The 18570-nt window shown below is 36.6% G+C and overlaps 1 protein-coding gene across 1 annotated transcript in view; it reads right to left on the bottom strand.

Annotated features, from left to right (window-relative positions):
* ASCC3 (activating signal cointegrator 1 complex subunit 3) overlaps nucleotides 1-18570 on the bottom strand; it is a 254794-nt gene that overhangs the window by 11417 nt on the left and 224807 nt on the right. Inside the window, exons 37-38 of the mRNA XM_060753089.2 lie at nucleotides 14773-14997; nucleotides 1638-1789 (exon numbers count right to left, since the gene is read on the bottom strand). Coding sequence (XP_060609072.2) covers nucleotides 1638-1789; nucleotides 14773-14997 — 377 coding nt within the window. The remainder of the gene's footprint in view (nucleotides 1-1637; nucleotides 1790-14772; nucleotides 14998-18570) is intronic.

The following is an 18570-nucleotide window of genomic DNA, read 5'->3' as shown; positions in this document are numbered from 1 at the left end:
TGTGAAAGTACTTTGCTTGGGTCAAAGATCATCAGGCAGTTGCTTCCTTGCTTTAAACTGGTTTAATAATAAGGAAAAAGATCTTTACCATGTAGATTAATCTTATTGATTTAAGTTTGTAATTTAAAAATTAACAGGATGGCAATCTCCTTCATACACGCTTCTGAATTCACAACTAAAAAGACTGTGGTAGTCTCTTTAGTCTAATTAGCATTCTGATCTGAAAAACACTTATGTGCATATATAATAAACAAATTATTTGGAAATAAGAAAACAGGAAAGGGCCTGTCTGATCAGATCAAAGGCTCCTCTGGCCCAGTGACATCCTCTGGACATCTAGAGCATATGAACGCAAACAAAAAAAGAAAAAGAAAAAGAGAAAAAGCACCTTCGAGCAACTAGTACTGAGCAGCATAGAGTCTTCAGTCCTTAGGTAGCAGCCAATCAAACCTTCATTTTTTGTCTCGTCACACAGTAAAGCCATTCAAATTGGTAACTATTATGTCATCTTGTGGTAGTAAGTAGACTATGTGACAGTCCATGATAGTGAATTTACCTATGTGCTTTGAAAATAAGTAGTTCTTCCTTTTGTGTCTTGAATCTTCTACCGTTCAGGTAGAGTGATCATTGGTATTATACAGAAGAAAGATAATCCTCCCTCTGACCACTTTCTTCAGGCCATGCACAACAATGGCCTCTCATACCTTCCAGTTTTCTCCATGGGTAGAATGCTCCAGGAATTACAAGATTTCCTTATAGGGAAGGTTAATCCCTTTTCCTAGTCACTTCACCCAATTTTCCAAGTATAACTGTACTAAAGATTGGTATAAAAACATTTTTATTATGACATTCTTTTCCTAATGATCTCCTGCAAGTAATTTGCTTTTTTCACAGCATGTCTTGGACTTTTTGTTGAGCTGTTTCACAACAAATTACTAATATTTTCTATCATTATATCTTTTAAAAGGTTAAGGAATTTAGAAATCAGAAATATATTGACATCTGTATCGTCAAAGGCTTTCATGGTTGAAAATCACTGGGTTGCTGTAAATTTTTCTGGTTATATGGCCATGTTACAGAACATAGCCATACAGCCCGAAAAACCCATACTGACATCTCACCATGTAACAATATATACCAGCCTGAGAATATAGAGATATATTTATATGAGGAACAGACAGTGTAATTTGGGATGACCATGTGCAATCTGTTACAAAAGGAACTGTATAGAAGGGAATCTTGAAACCAATGCCTTCAAATGTGTGTGAGGTCATCCTAATTTATAAATGACATTGTATACCTGTGTGTGTGTGTGTGTGTGTGTGTGTGTGTGCACGCGCGCGAAGGCAAAGGATAGACACATTCTCCCACTGTGTTTGCTAACTTGTGTAAACCAGGCTTTTTTATTTGAAATTTCTTATTTGGTACTAGGCATGAATCCATAGCAATAGCCACAATGTTTGGACCTATATATTTCTGGATTCTTTTTAGGCATGGAGAACCCTTGACACAGGGATTCATAGCAAATGAGGTTACAGATCTCACTATCAAGCTTCTTTCAGTCCCCATTGGTTCTCCTTTGAGTGTTCTGCAACTGCATTGAGTACCACCATTCCAAACACAATAGAGATGCCTACCTGAAAAGGTGAAGATGCTGGTATTCTATGTTGGGTATGGTGAGCAATGAGGAGTCATGGATCCATCGCCCCTGAATTAGCATCTGTAACAAACTGGTTATATTGAGGGCAGTCACCAACCAGCCTTCATTTGCAGAAACATCCAACATTGCCTACATAAAAATGAAAACAAAGACACCCAAACATTTAAATTTCTCATGAGAACACAAACTAATTTTTCTTTCATGTTTTGTACTATTTTAGGAGCATTTAGTAATATAAACACAAATGTCTATCCAGCTTAACCAATGTTTTTCCTTGGTCTAGTACTAAAATTGCCACTGTCTCATATTTGATCTTAATTTGTTTTAAGAAGTTCAGATTTGAATGAGCGGTTGTTTCCCAAGATAGTATTTCAATGAGATATCACCAATGAATACAACAGTGCTGTAGGCTATGTTTCAGAGGAAGGAACTGGCAGGATCGCTTCTAAGTATTCCTTGCCTAAAAAGACCCTATTAAATTTATGGGGTCATAGGTGATTTGAAGGCACATACAAACACACAAATGTGCAAAACAGAAGAAAGGAGAAGTGTAAGAGGCCAAGCATGTTGTGGCAAAATCTGATAATCTAATATTATTATGTGTGATTGTCTAAATCAGGCCACAGAGGATGTTAATCAGTATCCAGGGAATATTTGCTTCGTTTTTTTGGCTTTGCTGATTTTTAGAACAAGCATTATATAGGTACGAGGGGCCAGATAGTGACACCTTTGCTTTCTGATGGTTTAATGTATACAAACTTTCATGCATAAAATTATTACAAATATTGTATACCAGGGGTTCTCAAACTAAGGTCCGGGGGCCGGATACAGCCCTCCAAGGTCATTTACCCAGCCTCGCTCAGGGTCAACCTGAGTCTGAAAGCACACAACAACAATAATCCTATCTCATCAGCCAAAAGCAGGCCCACACTTCCCATTGAAATACTAGTAAGTTTATATTTGTTAAAATTGTTCTTCATTTTAATTATTGTATTGTTTTAAGTGTTTTTTGCACTACAAATAAGACATGTGCAGTGCGCATAGGAATTCATTCATGTGTTTTTCAAATTATAATCCGGTCCTCCAACAGTTTTAGGGGCTGTGACCTGGCCCTCTGTTTAAAAAGTTCATAGACCCTTGTTGTATACAATTACTCTCAAGCTATGTGTATAAGATGTATATGAAACAAAAATGAATTTTGTTTTAAGACTTTAGGTCCCATTTCCAAGATATCTCATGATATACATGTATGCAAATGCAAGTATTAAAAAATCCCCAAAACATAAACCAGCATGAAACCAGCATTCTGATCCCCAGAATTTTGGATAATTATACCAACAGTATTAACTCTTGCTGACTCTTTTATATCCATCCATGATTGTACTTTTCAGTATTTTGACATTTAAATAGCCAAAATGGGATATATTTACATAAACTAACCAGGCAAGGCAAAATGTATTTCTCTCCCCCTCTTTTACTTACTCACTTATACACAGGTACACAGACAAATTTATACAATACAGATAGGATTGTGAAAATTGTTACACACAATTGTCAACAGAAATGCCACCAGGATGATTCTGCCACAGGAAATGAACATGTTGCCAGTTTCATCCACATGCTATTTCTCTGAAATGACACTGTAGGAGGGTGAAAGTGCTCAAACTGCTGTCAAAAATATTTGAAGTAGCTCAAGGCATTTGTAGAATTTTTAGTACAGTCTCAAGGGCCAGCTAGTGACATTTCTTTTTTTAATTGAAAGGAGTTAATGTTCTCATACCTCTTGGCTATAGGGAAAAAGCATTTAAATAAATTGTCTAGTATGAAGTGATACATTTTCCAAATTTGGCTTATGCCCAAGACTCATCCCATGAAAGTAAGTGAAATGATAGGAACCCAATTTGGAGCCCATTTGGATAATTAAGGAGGGTATCCACTTTTGGGCTTTTGGAAAAATCTAATTTGAACGGGTAGTTTTTATGCTGAAAAATAACAAAGACATAGGGACAAAGACCTCTTATGAGATCAACTGGAATGAATCTTTTGCACATCCCTGAGACCCAGCTGATGAGAACACCCTGCAGGGTATTCTCAGTTGTGTTTCCCAAGCTTTGAAATATCTTGCCCTGGGAAATGTTTAGCCCATGCTCTCTTTTTACAACTATGTTTCTATTCCACCAAGCCTCTGATATGTAAGATATTTTATTTGTATCTTCTGAGTTTCCTTGCTAGCTTGCTGGCCTATATTGCTCAATTTTTCCTGTTTTTGAGAAAGACTGTGTACACACCTATATAGTTCAATTCAAATGTTCAAGTAGGTATTAAAATAAACACACAAGGCTAAGTATCCTCCATCACTGATTTCCATGTGTGTGGATGACAGCTTAAGGAGGAGAGCTTCTGATGATTTTCTTCAGGACACAGAGAGTCTCCATGCACAGTAGAGGCTCTTTGTTTTGGACTGTTGCTCTCTATGTGAGCAGTTCAATAAGAGGAAGATGGTGGAAGAACCAGCATGCTCATGGAGTGTGGCTTTTAACCTTTTTTGAATGTGCAATTAGGGCTTCTTCTATTCCAAAGATTTATTTATGATTTTATTGTCATTATAGAATATCAGCAACATTAATAGTGCTTTACAGAGTAAAACTGGGCAGGTCCCTGCTCTGAGCAGTCAAAATGTAAAATTAAACACAGAATGAAAACAACAGAAGAGGGAAAGTGGAAGTAGGTACAGGCAAACAGGGAGGGCACATGCATCTGTTTCAGCTATGTGTGCTTAGGCCTGTACTGATTTTTTTACATTATGTGTACTTTATGCTAATGCAGAAAATCATTAGCATACTGTTTAAATATATCACATGTATGTTGATGTGAATTATTTCACGAAGGCAAAGTAAAACTACTGTATCTGTGGGGTGTGCTCCCAGAAGGATCATGGCTACCAGATATGATTGAGTGTCATTGAATTAGCTTACTTCAACATAGCATAAAATTGTGATGGAGGACCTAGATATTTAAAGATAAGTATCCTCTCTAGGAATTTGCTTTTTCTGCCCATGCAACTCTATGATAATTTTCTGGAGAAGTCAATCATTTCCCACCAGGTATAGGAAAGTGAAACCACAGAGGGATCTCTCTGTATATTACTATGCTTTATGTTCCCCATAACCTGTGCGCTACCTCTTGCCCTATTAAACCATTAAAACTTATGTTTGACATTAGCAATAAGGATATACATTTCTCACTTTTGTGTTCTCAAACATTATTCTTTCCATTTTGTTTCTGAAAAAAATGTAAAAGTATAAGTTCTTATCAAATTGAATAATATTCTCTCATTCTTACACCTCTTAGAATCCGGGTAAATCATACAAATAAATACGCAAGGAGTTGTCCCTCCCCTCCCACACAAACTGTATTGAAGGAGTTGTAAAATGCTATAATAGAAAGGGCATTGCCATTAAAATACCTGGGATGCTATTCAGACTTAGAGAGTACTGACAGAAGCTTGAGCATATGTTGCAACCAGAAGTTTTCATTTCCAATAGCAAAATAACTCTAGTGGTTTGATTTTCCTTTTCCCCCTCCTTCTTCATGGAGTATCTAGTCTGCATTTTGATGCTAGAAATGTATACTTCAGACTTGTTTTACAGCCCACTAGAGGAATGCTAAGCTGTCTATATTAGCCTGCACATTTAATCAAATGTTTTACAGACAAACAAAAGGCAGCATTTACTTAAGGCAAACTAAACAGTGGAATCTTCCTTAAACAAAGGAGTTGTTTACACATGCAGCGCCATTTCAATTAAATTACACTGATCTGGGAGAAACGTTGAGTTTAAAAAGGTACACAGAGCTGGTTTCTGCTCTGTGTGTGTGTGGGAAGGCAGCTTTAAAAAGGTAGTGCATGCTTTTATTCCAACAGCTTTTTGTTTCTGATCAAGGTAAAAGAACAACAGCACAAAATATTGTTATTGAAAATGATTTCAAAATGTTCTCTGAGGATGGATGTGATCCACATCTCATAGGAAAAAAGTGGGAGGGACCCCAGCCCTTCAAAACACTGCTAAGTCCACCACAAATATTAGAGGTGTTTTTAAAAATGGATATTTTTGAATGAGAATGATTCCCAGTTTCTGTCCCACTCCACATGTATACCACTTTCAGCCTTGCTGAGTTCTCATCCCCAGGATAAGAACAATTTCTGAATACTGAAGGTTGCAGGTGGTAAAAAACCATCTTCAAAGGCTGAAGAGACCTCTCTCTTTTAGAGGTGGAGAGTAGATCATATCTTCTCTCTAAAGTATCTCTACTGCTAGGCACACATCTTTAAACTAAACTTGACCACAGAGCTTTCACCAAACTGCCACCCCGTTGTATTGGGACTATATCAGCCTCAGCCACTGATTATTCTGCCAATGGATGACTGGAGTTGTAATCAAACACATCAAGAAGGAATGGCTGCCTGGAGATGACTTCCCAAGTTCCTATACTCCATATTAAACATCCAATGACTTTGGTTCACATGTTGACATGTTGTTTCCTTTTCTATTTACTACAAGGTAAATGTGAGATGTACATTGTGCCAAGCCAGCAGTTCAAGGTCTGCCTAAAATGTTCAGGTAGAAAGCGAAAAATAAAACTTATTTTTCCAGGAACACATTCTGTTGTGCAGTTATGAGACCAATTTGTTATGTAAACACAAGCAAATTGTTATGAAAACATATGCTTTGCTTAAGTGTTATGGAGTCTTAAATTCTGATTAAGATTGTTTATTAAATGCCTATATTATTTTCCTCTTATGCCTAGTATGTGAAGAGGGGAGAGCTGGATAACAACATATCCTATTGCCACTGCTTCTTGCATTCATTGTTGTGGTCACTGAAGCAGATTTAGTGACAAGCGCAGAGACCTGAGCGAGCAAATCTGAAATCTGCCAGCTACTGAAGTCTGTCATAGAATCTTTTGCCACACACAGAGCTTTGCAGAAAGTGACAGCGGTTTATTCATATCCAATATGGAATAACAAAAGCTTGAGCATGTGTTGCAACAAGGCATCTAAAAGCCCGCAAAGCAAATCCTCTCCCGCCACCCCTCTTATTTTGTGCTCTCTCAGCCATAATATTTATTCATTGCATCTCTATCCTGGTGTGAAATCCAGGAAAGGGACATTGTGAGGAAATAAGAACCATGACACGATTGGCTTCTTCCATTTGCTGCTTGGAAACCTACTCACATTTTCATTCATTAACTAAGTGCAAAAGGTACAAATGCTTGACACATCAATGGAAATTGAAATTCCTGCAAATACTTGATGGACCAAATTGAGCCATTTTGCTTGTACTCTCCAAGCCAACCACAGGTAGACCACAGCAACTAGTGGGAGAACATATTTAACAGACATAGTTTGTTCTGAAAGTACTGTTTTTTTGCACTGATATAATAGGGTCAACTGGTTATTACTTTGGAAATGTTCAATCCATTACACTTATCTTGGGTAAGGCTGATTTTCCTCTCCTTCCATTAAACAAATATCTTACAACTTATCTCCCTTTTATCCTACTGTTCCCATGATGCAGAATTAAATTTGCAGGATTGAGGAAATCCACTGAATCTGTGAAAGTCCATGTAGAGAAGTTTTATTTAAAAAATGCATTTAAGTAATGTATGTCATTATTAATCTGCAAGAATGATGGATATTGTAGAATCCTCCTATGAAATAAGGGAACTCTACAAACAGTCCAACCAATCACTGATTTTGAAAAAAAACCCGAACAAGGTTTCAGAAAAGGAATGCTACTTATTTTCAGTGTCTGACTGAGATAAAGTATAAAATCTGCAGAAAAGGAAGCAGGGCTGAAACAAGACTTCTGAGCACCCAAGACATCATATAAAAGGAGTAGGCTATAAAAAGGAACTCATCTGGTGATACATACTTTAATGGTGTGCCAAACTTGCCACCAGAGACAGTCTTTTTCTTTATGGTAGTAATGCTATGCGATTTCTATACAACACTCTAGCAGAATTTTTGCTCTAGGTTGAACTCTAAGAAAGGTTGTTCCTTGGAACTGTACCTTCTTTTTTAAAAATCTATCTATACTCATCTATATAAATAAAAATGTAATGTTCGTTTGTGGGATTAACATAACTCAAAAACCACTGGATGAATTGACACCAAATTTGGACACACAACACCTATCAGGCCAACAGGTGACCATCACTCATAAAAACAATGAAAAACACAGCGGAAGAGACCTAAAAAGCCAAAAAACTATACATTATAACGCATGCGCAGAGCCACATATATACACATATACACAAATATACACACACACATATACACACACAAAACACATATACACAGACTGGGCCACAGCAACGTGTGGCAGGGGATGGCTAGTAGTAGATAAATTATGTTCAAAGTAATTGAAATGTTGAATTTCAATCTGGATTTATTCTATTTCTTTAAAATAAAATATTGAAACTTTTTTGTAGGAAATATGAGTTTGCCGCATTGTGCACACATTTATTTCTATAATAGATGCTTTAAAATAGCTTTAAAAGTGATCAACTAGGTTACTGTGAAATAATGTCATGTAAAATGTGATATATCAATGTTATTCATCATATCAAGGATGTCCTATTCACATACTATGATTTAAGCAGTAAACCCAAGTTCTTATTAATTAATTTGTATAAAGTGAATTAAACAGTGTTTTGCTCAAGATAATCAATTATAATTCATGGGACCTAGCACAGCTGCATTAAGATGGCAAGCAAAAATTAATAGAGAAAATAGCAATTAAAATTTATTAGACAAAATGATATAGTTTGAAAATATATTATTACTCTTGTCACAATATGTTTCAGATGCATTGCTGTGAAATGTATTAAAAAGATTTCACAGCAATGAAGTGAGTGAATTACATGCTAATTGTAGTTAGACTCAGTAGGGAAGTATCCAAATGTCTAATTCTATGATTTGCTGTCTCACATAATAAACTAGTAAAACTGACCCATCAATTACTTTCTATCTCAAGAAAAAAAAATCTCACCAGCGCACAGAATTGACCCTTGCAGGGAAGCAAATCAAGAAAGTTCAAACACTCTGGACTAAGCACATAAACTACAATAACACATGACTTTTCAAATTGGTCATTACTCTTAATTTTATTCTAGGACACTGAAAGAAAGAAGAAGAACAGAGATCTATCTGATTTTATGTAGGCCCTTCCTTGTGTAGATGGATTTGGCTAAACAACGATGAATCAGCTCCAACATTTCAAAGCCAACATTAATCTTATAAAATTGTGCCTGAATCACAAAACAGTCTGTTTACAGAGACAACACAATCCTTTAATGGCCAATTAAGTGAATCATAATAATTAAAACTCCTTTACAAAGCGCATTTCAAAATGAAAGAACCACTTTTCCCAAAACAAGGAAAACGTATAAGCAGTAGCTCCAACTAAATGTGCCTTCTTAGCGAAATGGGTGTGTGCTAAGGTCAATTTGTAGTAGTGTTCAATATTTTGCAAATAATTTAGTATTTGAAGCACATTTTCAAGAATTCTTTTTAACAGCAACAGTTGTTCACAATAACTTTCTCCTGAACTTTTAGCCCCATAAGGTTAGCATTCAGGAAGCTCAGCTGCTATCTAACAAACTTAATTAATCAAAAAGTCATTTCCGAGCAGTAACTATGAGTAAAAGTGCTTCAAGTGTGCTAGCAAGCCTACAAGTTAATCAAAATGCTAATGCAGTACAAATTAAAGTTGTGATTAACATTTCACAGTAGCTGCTTAAGTGAATTGATCACACAAATGGGTTAAGCATTAGTCATTTCCTCCAGCACCAACTGGGAAAAGGTTTGCCATGAGTTTGGGGGCAGTGGAGAGGAGCAAATTGTACATAAGGAGAACTGTATCATTCAATTGCCACCAAATATACTATTGTGCAACAGTTCTTATGGCTACCTGGGGTGTTTAAAACAAACATGTACAAATGACAAGCTTTCAAAATAAATTATCTCTCCAAAGAGATGGAAAGTAATTCCATCTAGGCAATTCAAACCTATACAGTTTTGTAAAAAAGAATTAAAAAGAATACATTCATTTGAATTTATTAGCAAACTACTAGAAATACAAAAAATAAAAAACAAACCTCACCCAAACCCGCCATCTTCCACATTTATACTTTTCTGGGCAAAACTTTGGCATCTGGGAACCAAACTTAGCATATCTGCACATTGCACTATTTTTTAAAAAAATGATAGCTAATGATTTCAAAAAAGGACCAAGTGACAAGATAAATGCACTGGCTTGGATTGGCAGGGGGTCCTATATGGATTAAAAGTATTTTATTTCTCGTGTCAGATCAACCAGTCAGTTATATTACATTTCTACCAGAACAAAGCAAACAAACAGACAAAATGCAACATTTGTGAGTTTGGTAGTGGATTAAATGTCCTTTGACCAGTATCTGGCCACTTGGAGTGATGGATTAAAAGTATGTTCACTTGAATAAGATCTCACTTCTGCTAACTGCTTTCACCTGGATTATATCCTTTTTGTATGGGAGGTTTCATGACATTCCTAGGTTATAGTTTAAAGAGTCATAGAGGGCTATACTGGGGAAGAGGATAGTGAAACTGGGACCACGCCTTGACTGCATTGAAAGTACTTTCCTCTTGCTTAATGTTACCTTTGGAAAGAGACAGTTCCTTCTCAAGATAATAGCAACATTTTGAGGAATAAAAATAAATGACAAATGTTGCTCTTTTACAGAAAATTCCAAGAAACACCTGATATATAAGTTGTCCATCAGAACCAATAGGAAACTCCACCACATTCTTATTAGTAGCATGTAAATTATGAGCTGAAGTCAAGCATACAACATTTATCCCAAAGCGGTCCTACATTTTTAACAGGCATCTCACATATGTTGCAAATAAACAGCGCCATATGTGAGTTTTGACAAGTTTGTATGTACGTCTTGGTTTAGCATTTTTTAGTTGACAGGAAATACAAATGTATACATTGTAGCTGTTGCAAGGGGTCATCATCATGGTTGACTGGGGCCAGTCTGGAGTAAAGCACTGGATTAAGCAGCCAGTGTAGGCTATCATGTGTTAGGCTATCATGTGTTGAAGCTACTACCTGGATATAATCTTTCCATTTGATATAAGTAACTAAGAGTGGTTGCTAAAGCATAAAACACATAATAATAGTAATAGCAATAATAATAATAATAATAATAATAATAATAATAATAATTTTATTTCTTACCCATCTCTCCTTGTGACCTGTGGTGGGTTATAGCATAATTAAAACCCATAAACATTGTAAAAATTCTATAAATACACATATTAAAATGTATTTCTATAAAATACATATTAAAATACACAGAACGGAGCTTGAACATTCTCTGTTTAAAATTAATGTACAAAACTGGCTGGTTAGGCCTCCCAGAAGAGATAGGTCTTTAGTTGGTTTTTAAATTTTGAGAGGCTATTTCACAGTCTTGGGGTGGCCGATGAAAAGGTCCTCTGGGTGACAGTTGGGTTCTGGCTATTAGGAGCAGCAGCCCCCCCCAGAGGACCTCAGTGTTTGGGGCAGTTTGTACGGGAGAAGGGAATCCTGTAGGTTTATGCTCCAAACTTAAGTCCCCAAGTTACAAACAATATAGGTTCTGTAGGTCAGAGGAGATACATTTTAAAAGTGTAACCCAGTCACACTCTCTCTGCTTGGTGTTTCTTTTGCTGTCTGTGCCCCTGTTTAGAAGATTTCACCTCACTTTCTGTCCCTGTGATAATTGGATTTTGAAAAATCTGGCTTGTTGTGGAAACAGGGATTGGTGAGAAAACTTCACCCTTTCCCCATGATAACTCTTCCAGGAGTGAATTTCCCTTCCTAGGGGTAGATTACTCTCACTTCCTATTGTCTCAGCCCTGTTCTTAACTATGAGTTGTTTGTAACTCAAGGACTGCCTGTATAAACATGAACAGTTGGATTACTCTTGGAAATGCAAACAAATGGCAAAAGGGATAGAACTGATTACTGCTTCCATTTTAAGGAGCTTCATAAACATGTCTACTCACATATTCTTTGCTAGTATAAGAGGGTTAGCTCTTCACTTGAGAAGCTGATCTGAATGCTTTTGTGCTTTTGTCTCCATACCATTAACTGAGAATCCCATTGTCTTATGTTTTATGCTGTGATCTATATACACTATATTACTATAACTTTGCTTGTCTCAAAATACAAGTTGTAGGAAGCTGAATCAAGAACAATGAAAATGTGCTTTTCATCAGGTGTGTAAATGATTATATGCATGTAAAAGAGCAAAGAATATTGTCAGATGTGAAAAGATGAGGGAAGTAACCGCTGTAACAACCAGGTGGATTCAGTGCGGATAACATGGTAAATCTTCCACAGTAAGCAGTAGGAATGTGTGTGTAACACCCAAAGCCTGACTCTTCTCTTAATGTACAGGTACCCTACTGTGATGTGCTTAACACATCCATAGGTAAACACTCCTCAGAAGGTTAAGGCTGAGCACCAAGGCAGCCTTACTACTTGGCAATGCTAAAATATCTTATTAAGTGGAGGCTGATGGCCAATCGAAATGCAAAGCAGGCCACTGTCAGATTATTCCTCCACAGAAGTGATTGCCCTCTGAATGGGAGACAGAAGGTATTACTACTTCAATTACCTATTTCAATTAATACAAAGTCTGTAGGCAGTTTCACACAGCAGTATGAGCTGCCATAGTGCCTTAGTGACACTGAACTTACAGTAAGGCAGTATACAAAGGGAAACAGGAACAACTGATTTCACATATTTTTAAATGTAAAACTGGGAAAATACTCTTGTATTATAGTAAAAATGTGCTATCCTGAAATAATTGGAGCTAAGATTTAAGGATTTCAAAAAAACTTTTGGACAAGATGCTCTACAATTTCAATCAGAATCCATGTTTTAATAGCAACACAATTCCACTCCCAATACAGATGCTCTTTGAAAAATACTGTTTTTGTACCAAGGTCCTTAAATAGTAAGTTTCAATGCGGTCTTAAAATATAGGGTCTACGAAGCCCTATTAAACTCGAATGAAAATGTCCTTTTTATTTATCAGAGGTGTGAACGCACAAAATCCTTAGTGGTTTGCTTTAGACTTTGTAAAAAAGCAAGAATCAGAGTCAACATTTTCACCATCTCTAGTTTGGCAGCTTCTATGTCTACAGGAGGGTGAAAGGTCAGACTGTACTATAACAGAATAAAAGTGTATCTGTGTGCTGCTTTGAATGCTTTCCTGTAAGTAAAAGAAATTAAGAAACCAGTTGTTGGAATTTTGAACATTAAGCTATTCTTCAAAACATCGTGTTTTTGTAATCTTTCATTAAAAAAATCAATTCTTTTATCCAAATTTAGGTAGCTGCATCATAATATAATCCAAATTTTGGTAATGCCATTCCACCTCTCTCTCTTGAGTCTTGCAAATTCTTCATTGTAATTCTAGGTGTTTCTTATGTTTCCAAATGAATTTAGTAATTTTTTTATTTCAAGTTTTAAAAGTGATTCTTTAGACACAATTGGTAATGTTTGGAATAAATATAACACCTTTAAGTAGTATGTTTATTTTGGTTGTCGATATATTCTTTCCAATAGGGACAACTCTAGTTTGCTCCATCTTTGTAAATCTTTTTAGACATTCTTTCATAATTGTTTTTAAATAAGTTCGAGTTTTGTTTATCAAATAGATTCCCAAATATTTTCTTTTCTTTACTATATCTATTTTTACCTCTTGCGGCAGTTATTTGATTCTTCTTGCTCATGTTATATGTCATAATCTTTGTCTTGTGTTTTATAAAACTTTCTAGAAGCGTTAATATGATATCACATTATGTTAAAACACTTGCAATGTGATTGATCTAATGCAATTGCTTGCTTTAACTAGGAAAGGTCCCTTAAATCAATAGGAACTTGCTTACACTTATGTAATTAATTCAATGCATCTAATCAAGCTGGAACTCACAATTCCATTTATGTCTCTGTAATTTTATGATCTCATTGTTGCTCCATCTTGGATGGACATGGTTCAAATAGATAATCTATGAATAATTTTTTAAAAGTTATATAACCATTACTACACTAGTAGAAAGGATTCAGATTCTAAGTCAACATATTATCTATTACTGTAAGGATTTTAGTTTTCAGATACAAAAGGAAACCTTCAAAATGCAATTTCCCTAACCGGGCATCTGCACTGGTACAGCAAGACAAGGAGTCTTCCATGCTCAGTCTAATATTTAATGGTAACATTTTACCTTATATCTATAAGTTCTACTTTTATTCTATAGAACAGCTCATTTATAGTAAACAAAGCAAGACAAAATATGTCACTCTAGTCCTAGCAATGAAAGGCAATCTCACAGCAACCTCCTCCCAGCGTGATTTTCTTGACAGCTAGCATGGTATAGTGGTTTGAGCATTAGACTATGACTTTGGAGAAAAGGGTTCGAATCACTTACTTGGCCTTGGAAACTCAGTGGGTGACTCTGAGCAAGTCACATTTTCTCAGCCTCAGAGGAAGGCAAAGGCAGAACCAGCTCTGAACAATGACAGGTTTACCCCAAAGTTGCCATAAGGTGGAAATGACTTGAAGGTGAACAATACACAATTAACTTGGATATCATGCTATTAGAGCAATTATAGGAGCACTCTTGATAAGCCTATTTATGTGTACTTATACTATGTCAATGTATGCTAGGTAAAGGTAAATGTTTCCCCCTAACATTAAGTCTAGTCGAGTTCGACTCTGAGTGGTGGTGCTCATCTTCATTTCTAAGCCAAAGAGCTGGCATTGTCCGTAGACGCCTTTTGGTTCATGTGGCCAGCATGACTGCATGGAGCACCGTTACATTCCTGCTGAAGTGGTACCTATTGATGTATTCACACTTACATGTTTTCAAACTGCTAGGTTGGCAGAAGCTGGGGCTAACAATGGAAGCTCAACCCATCCCACAAATTCAAATCGCATGCACTAGACATATACACTACAGTAGTTATCAATACCAAACTAGATGACTGATCTTGAAAGAGTGTATACTATACCTGACATATTCTAATTGACTGGTCCAACACTGTTTTGGTATCAGTGACGTAATCTGGGCATGGCAGCGAAGCGTGTTCAAAATGGGCTTGCATTAAAAGGTGGGTTTTTGTATGTGCACTGTCAAAAGAATGTGGATTGACTTCAATGGGGACACATTTCGCCAATTCACTGTTCATTTGGTCTTCATTGTGTCGCACCGGGAGGTCTGCATATTCTTCAGCATCCTTAAAGGAAAAAAAGGAGATATTTATTTAGTGCAAAACAAATAAAAAACCCAATCACTTGGAGGGACAGAACATAGCAGAATTTTGTAGAATTTCCTTTCCTTTTTAAAGTTCCCAAAACCTGTTGTTACAGCACTCATTTCGTTTGGAATACACTCCAGCCTGACATGTGATGTGCAGCAAAAAAAGGCTGGGACTTGAAACAGAAGCTGTTTCTACAGCACAAAATTATAGCAGTTTGACATCACATTAACTGCTGTGGCTTAATACTATGAAGTTCTGGGATTTGTAGTTTTGTGGGCTATTTATCATTTTCTATAAAAGAGCTATGGTGCCACAACAAACTACATATTCCAGTGTCCCAAAATGTTATAATAATTAAGGGTATGTGGGAGCCAGTTAGGAATTACTTAGTGTTACTTTGGACTACATTTTCCAGAATCCATGCTGGCTCCAGGGATCTGTGGTCCTGAAAAAGTATCTCTTCAAAGCTCCAAGGCTGCCCACCCGATAAGCACAGGTAAAATTGTGATAAATGTGTGCAAACAGAAATGTCTCTCCTCTTCCTCCACCAGCGTCCTTGCACCAATGGCAGTGTTATAGATTTATATGCACTGAACATAATGGACAACTTCATACTGGGGCTTTTTATGAATGTATGAAGTTCTGTGGTGCACTTGGGGTCACAGGAGGCCTAAGGAATGGAGCTGCACAACACATCCTTACTTTACCCTACATATGTATTGTATCATTGTTTCGTTTTATTATATCCTGCCTTATTCTCAAAATAAATACAAATACAAATAAAAAGACATGTAGCTAAAAACATGCATAAAATATTTTCAAACACTTCTGAAGTGAAATGCTTTCTTAGGTGTAACTCTGGATACATTAAAGTTTATATACAGTGCATCTATTCCGACACAATTAATGTAATTGGCACCACTTTAACTGCCATGGCTCAATGCTATGGCATCATGGAAATTGTAGTTTTACAAGGTCTTTAGCTTTCTTTTTGCAAAGTGTGCTGTCCCTTCACCAAACTACAACTCTCAGGATTCTATAGCATTGCATCCTGGCAGTTACAGTGGTGTCAAACTCCATTCATTCTACACTGTAGAATGTCAGGTTTTGTATTCTTTTTTCAACTGTCAATTTTGATGTGCTGCCTACAAACCTGTAATGAATTAAATGGGTGAAATACAATGTATGCCACAATCAGAGTAGACCCAAGAAAATCAATCAGGCATATGTGATTGTTAACGAACAAGCCCAATTCATTTCAACAGGCTTACCCTAGTTGGAATAAGCACTGGACTTAGTTGAAACGTTCACACAGATGAGACTGAAATGTTAAGCATTAAAACAACACTTTAAGAAAATCTAAAGACAAAACCTAAGTATTATAAAAAAGTTTCAGGCTCTTTGAAAAGGTTCCTCCAGCCCCCAAAGAAGACTGACTGAAGACAACTGCTAACTAATCCTTGATGTTTCTGCCAGATCTCTTGTGAAAACTGCGGTCATTTATTTTCTGAACCTAAAGGTCATCACCATTTTAAGCCCTATAGAATTCTGCATGTTTGCCTTGCTCCTATTTAACTTGCATCCTTTTAACGATATTTTAAGGAATATTTACCAAGGAGATTTCCCCCCCTTCTTCCACCCGATATGGCCTAGCAGCTACAACCAGCAGACAGACTGGGAGGCTGGAACAGTAGAAGGGTCGGGTCAACAGAGTAGCCGCAGCTTAACTGGTATTTTTGGAAAAAAGAAATACCCTTCCACCCTGTCCCCCTCCCTTCTGCAAAAAGCAACCTGTTTTATTTACTTCCAAAACCCTCCTCCTGTTTCAAACAACTTGCCTACTTCATTTCCTGTGTGTGATGGATGATTGTAAGTGAAGTTCATTTTCTTATCTACATTATGTAAGTAATTAAAGGAAATTGAGAATGGGCACTGGAGCTTTTATGCATCTGGGAATGAAGCTGAATGAAGGGCACCAAGGTCAGAAGAGTCCATTATAGTTTTATGTGAGAGGCCGGTCTGTCTGCCCTGTCCCTGTTTGTTTAGTGTAGGCAGGACAGACTACTAACTGCAAATCTGTGCTTCTGATTTGCCCAGCTGTCCTTGAATAAAGACGTCTTCCATTGCAAATGTTAAATGACAGTGATTGACAACCCTATGATGAACTCTGCTTGTAACCCCCGCTACTGTTTTCAGATTGCACAAAGATAGGGAGAATAAAGAAACATCCCTCATAATCAAATCAAATAGGCCCTGCTGTTCATTCAATATTTTCCATTTTCGTTTCCCTTTTCAGTACAAACCTCACTCTGCTTGGTAAATGTCGTGGACTCCATAATGCCAATCTATTTTCTGCTGTGTTTTTCTCCCCTCTCCTCTTGTATTTATTCCCACAAAGAAGTTGCATAACACTATTGCAGCATCACTTTCAAAAACAGTAGCATCAAATCTCACAATTTTGAAGAACTATTGATGAATACACAAGGTCTTTGTATTTTATTGGTTGTTGTTTTGGGCCCAATATGCAGCTCCTTCACTGAAGCACAGTAAAAATAAAAGTAATGTGTTTCAGAAGAGCTGGTTGCAAAATCTAATGAAGTTGGAAGTTTTGTCACATATTTCCATGATAGTACCCTCTTTTGGCCAAGAGGAAGCATTGTGGAAGAATGGCTAAGGGACTGAAGAAAGGTAAATAGATTTTAGTGTTCATGTACTAGCCTCAAGTCTCCTTGGTTAATGCTCCTCCTGAATCTTCAACAATGTTTCTCATCCTACTTCTGACAAGTTCAATGAAATCCTGTATTATTTATTTTATTTATTTCGCTTACTTATACCCCGCCCTTCTCACCCCGAGGGGGACTCAGGGCGGCTTACAGGGAAGGCACAATTAGATGCCTAAATCACACAATGAACAATACAAATACAACGATTCAACAGTCAAATTAAAACATCAATACATAATAAAATGATAAAATAAAATAAAATATTAAGGCTATGAATTGTACAGTACCCCACAAATCATACTGTGCAGCTTTTTCGTGTTGTAAATATTGACAACTTCCTCTATCATCTAGACCACACAATCCATCATTCTTTTTCAGAGGTTTCTAAGTAACGGGAGCAAAGAGGTTGTATTTGGAATCATCACACACCTGCAAAGAAAGCATCAGGGTCTTTTCTTCATTCCAGTTACCACTCTTCAGCTTGAAGAGTGTCATAAGTTATGGTTACCCATGTCTCCTTTCATATGGATAAAAGATTCTGTTAGGCTCCATTTTGTTCAGCCTGACAATTTTCTCAGATTTTCATGCACATTTCTGAAAAGACACATATTTGTGCATGCATTTTCCAAAAGTATGTTTGTCTTTGAAAGGGCTAGGCACCATTTCTATTCATTTCACCAAAATTTCAAGTGTGGGGTGTTTTTTCTAGCAAACATAAAAATTAATTTGGGGTACTTAATTCAGATTTACACTACATTCTAGGTTCTAAATATTTAGAAGCTGGTGTTAATATTTAGGCAACACAACTTTTAATAGCATACTAAGG

This window comes from Anolis sagrei, chromosome 1 (assembly GCF_037176765.1).
Source record: "Anolis sagrei isolate rAnoSag1 chromosome 1, rAnoSag1.mat, whole genome shotgun sequence".
In the NCBI taxonomy this organism is placed as follows: domain Eukaryota; kingdom Metazoa; phylum Chordata; class Lepidosauria; order Squamata; family Dactyloidae; genus Anolis; species Anolis sagrei.
This window is presented reverse-complemented; position numbering and strand designations above follow the sequence as displayed.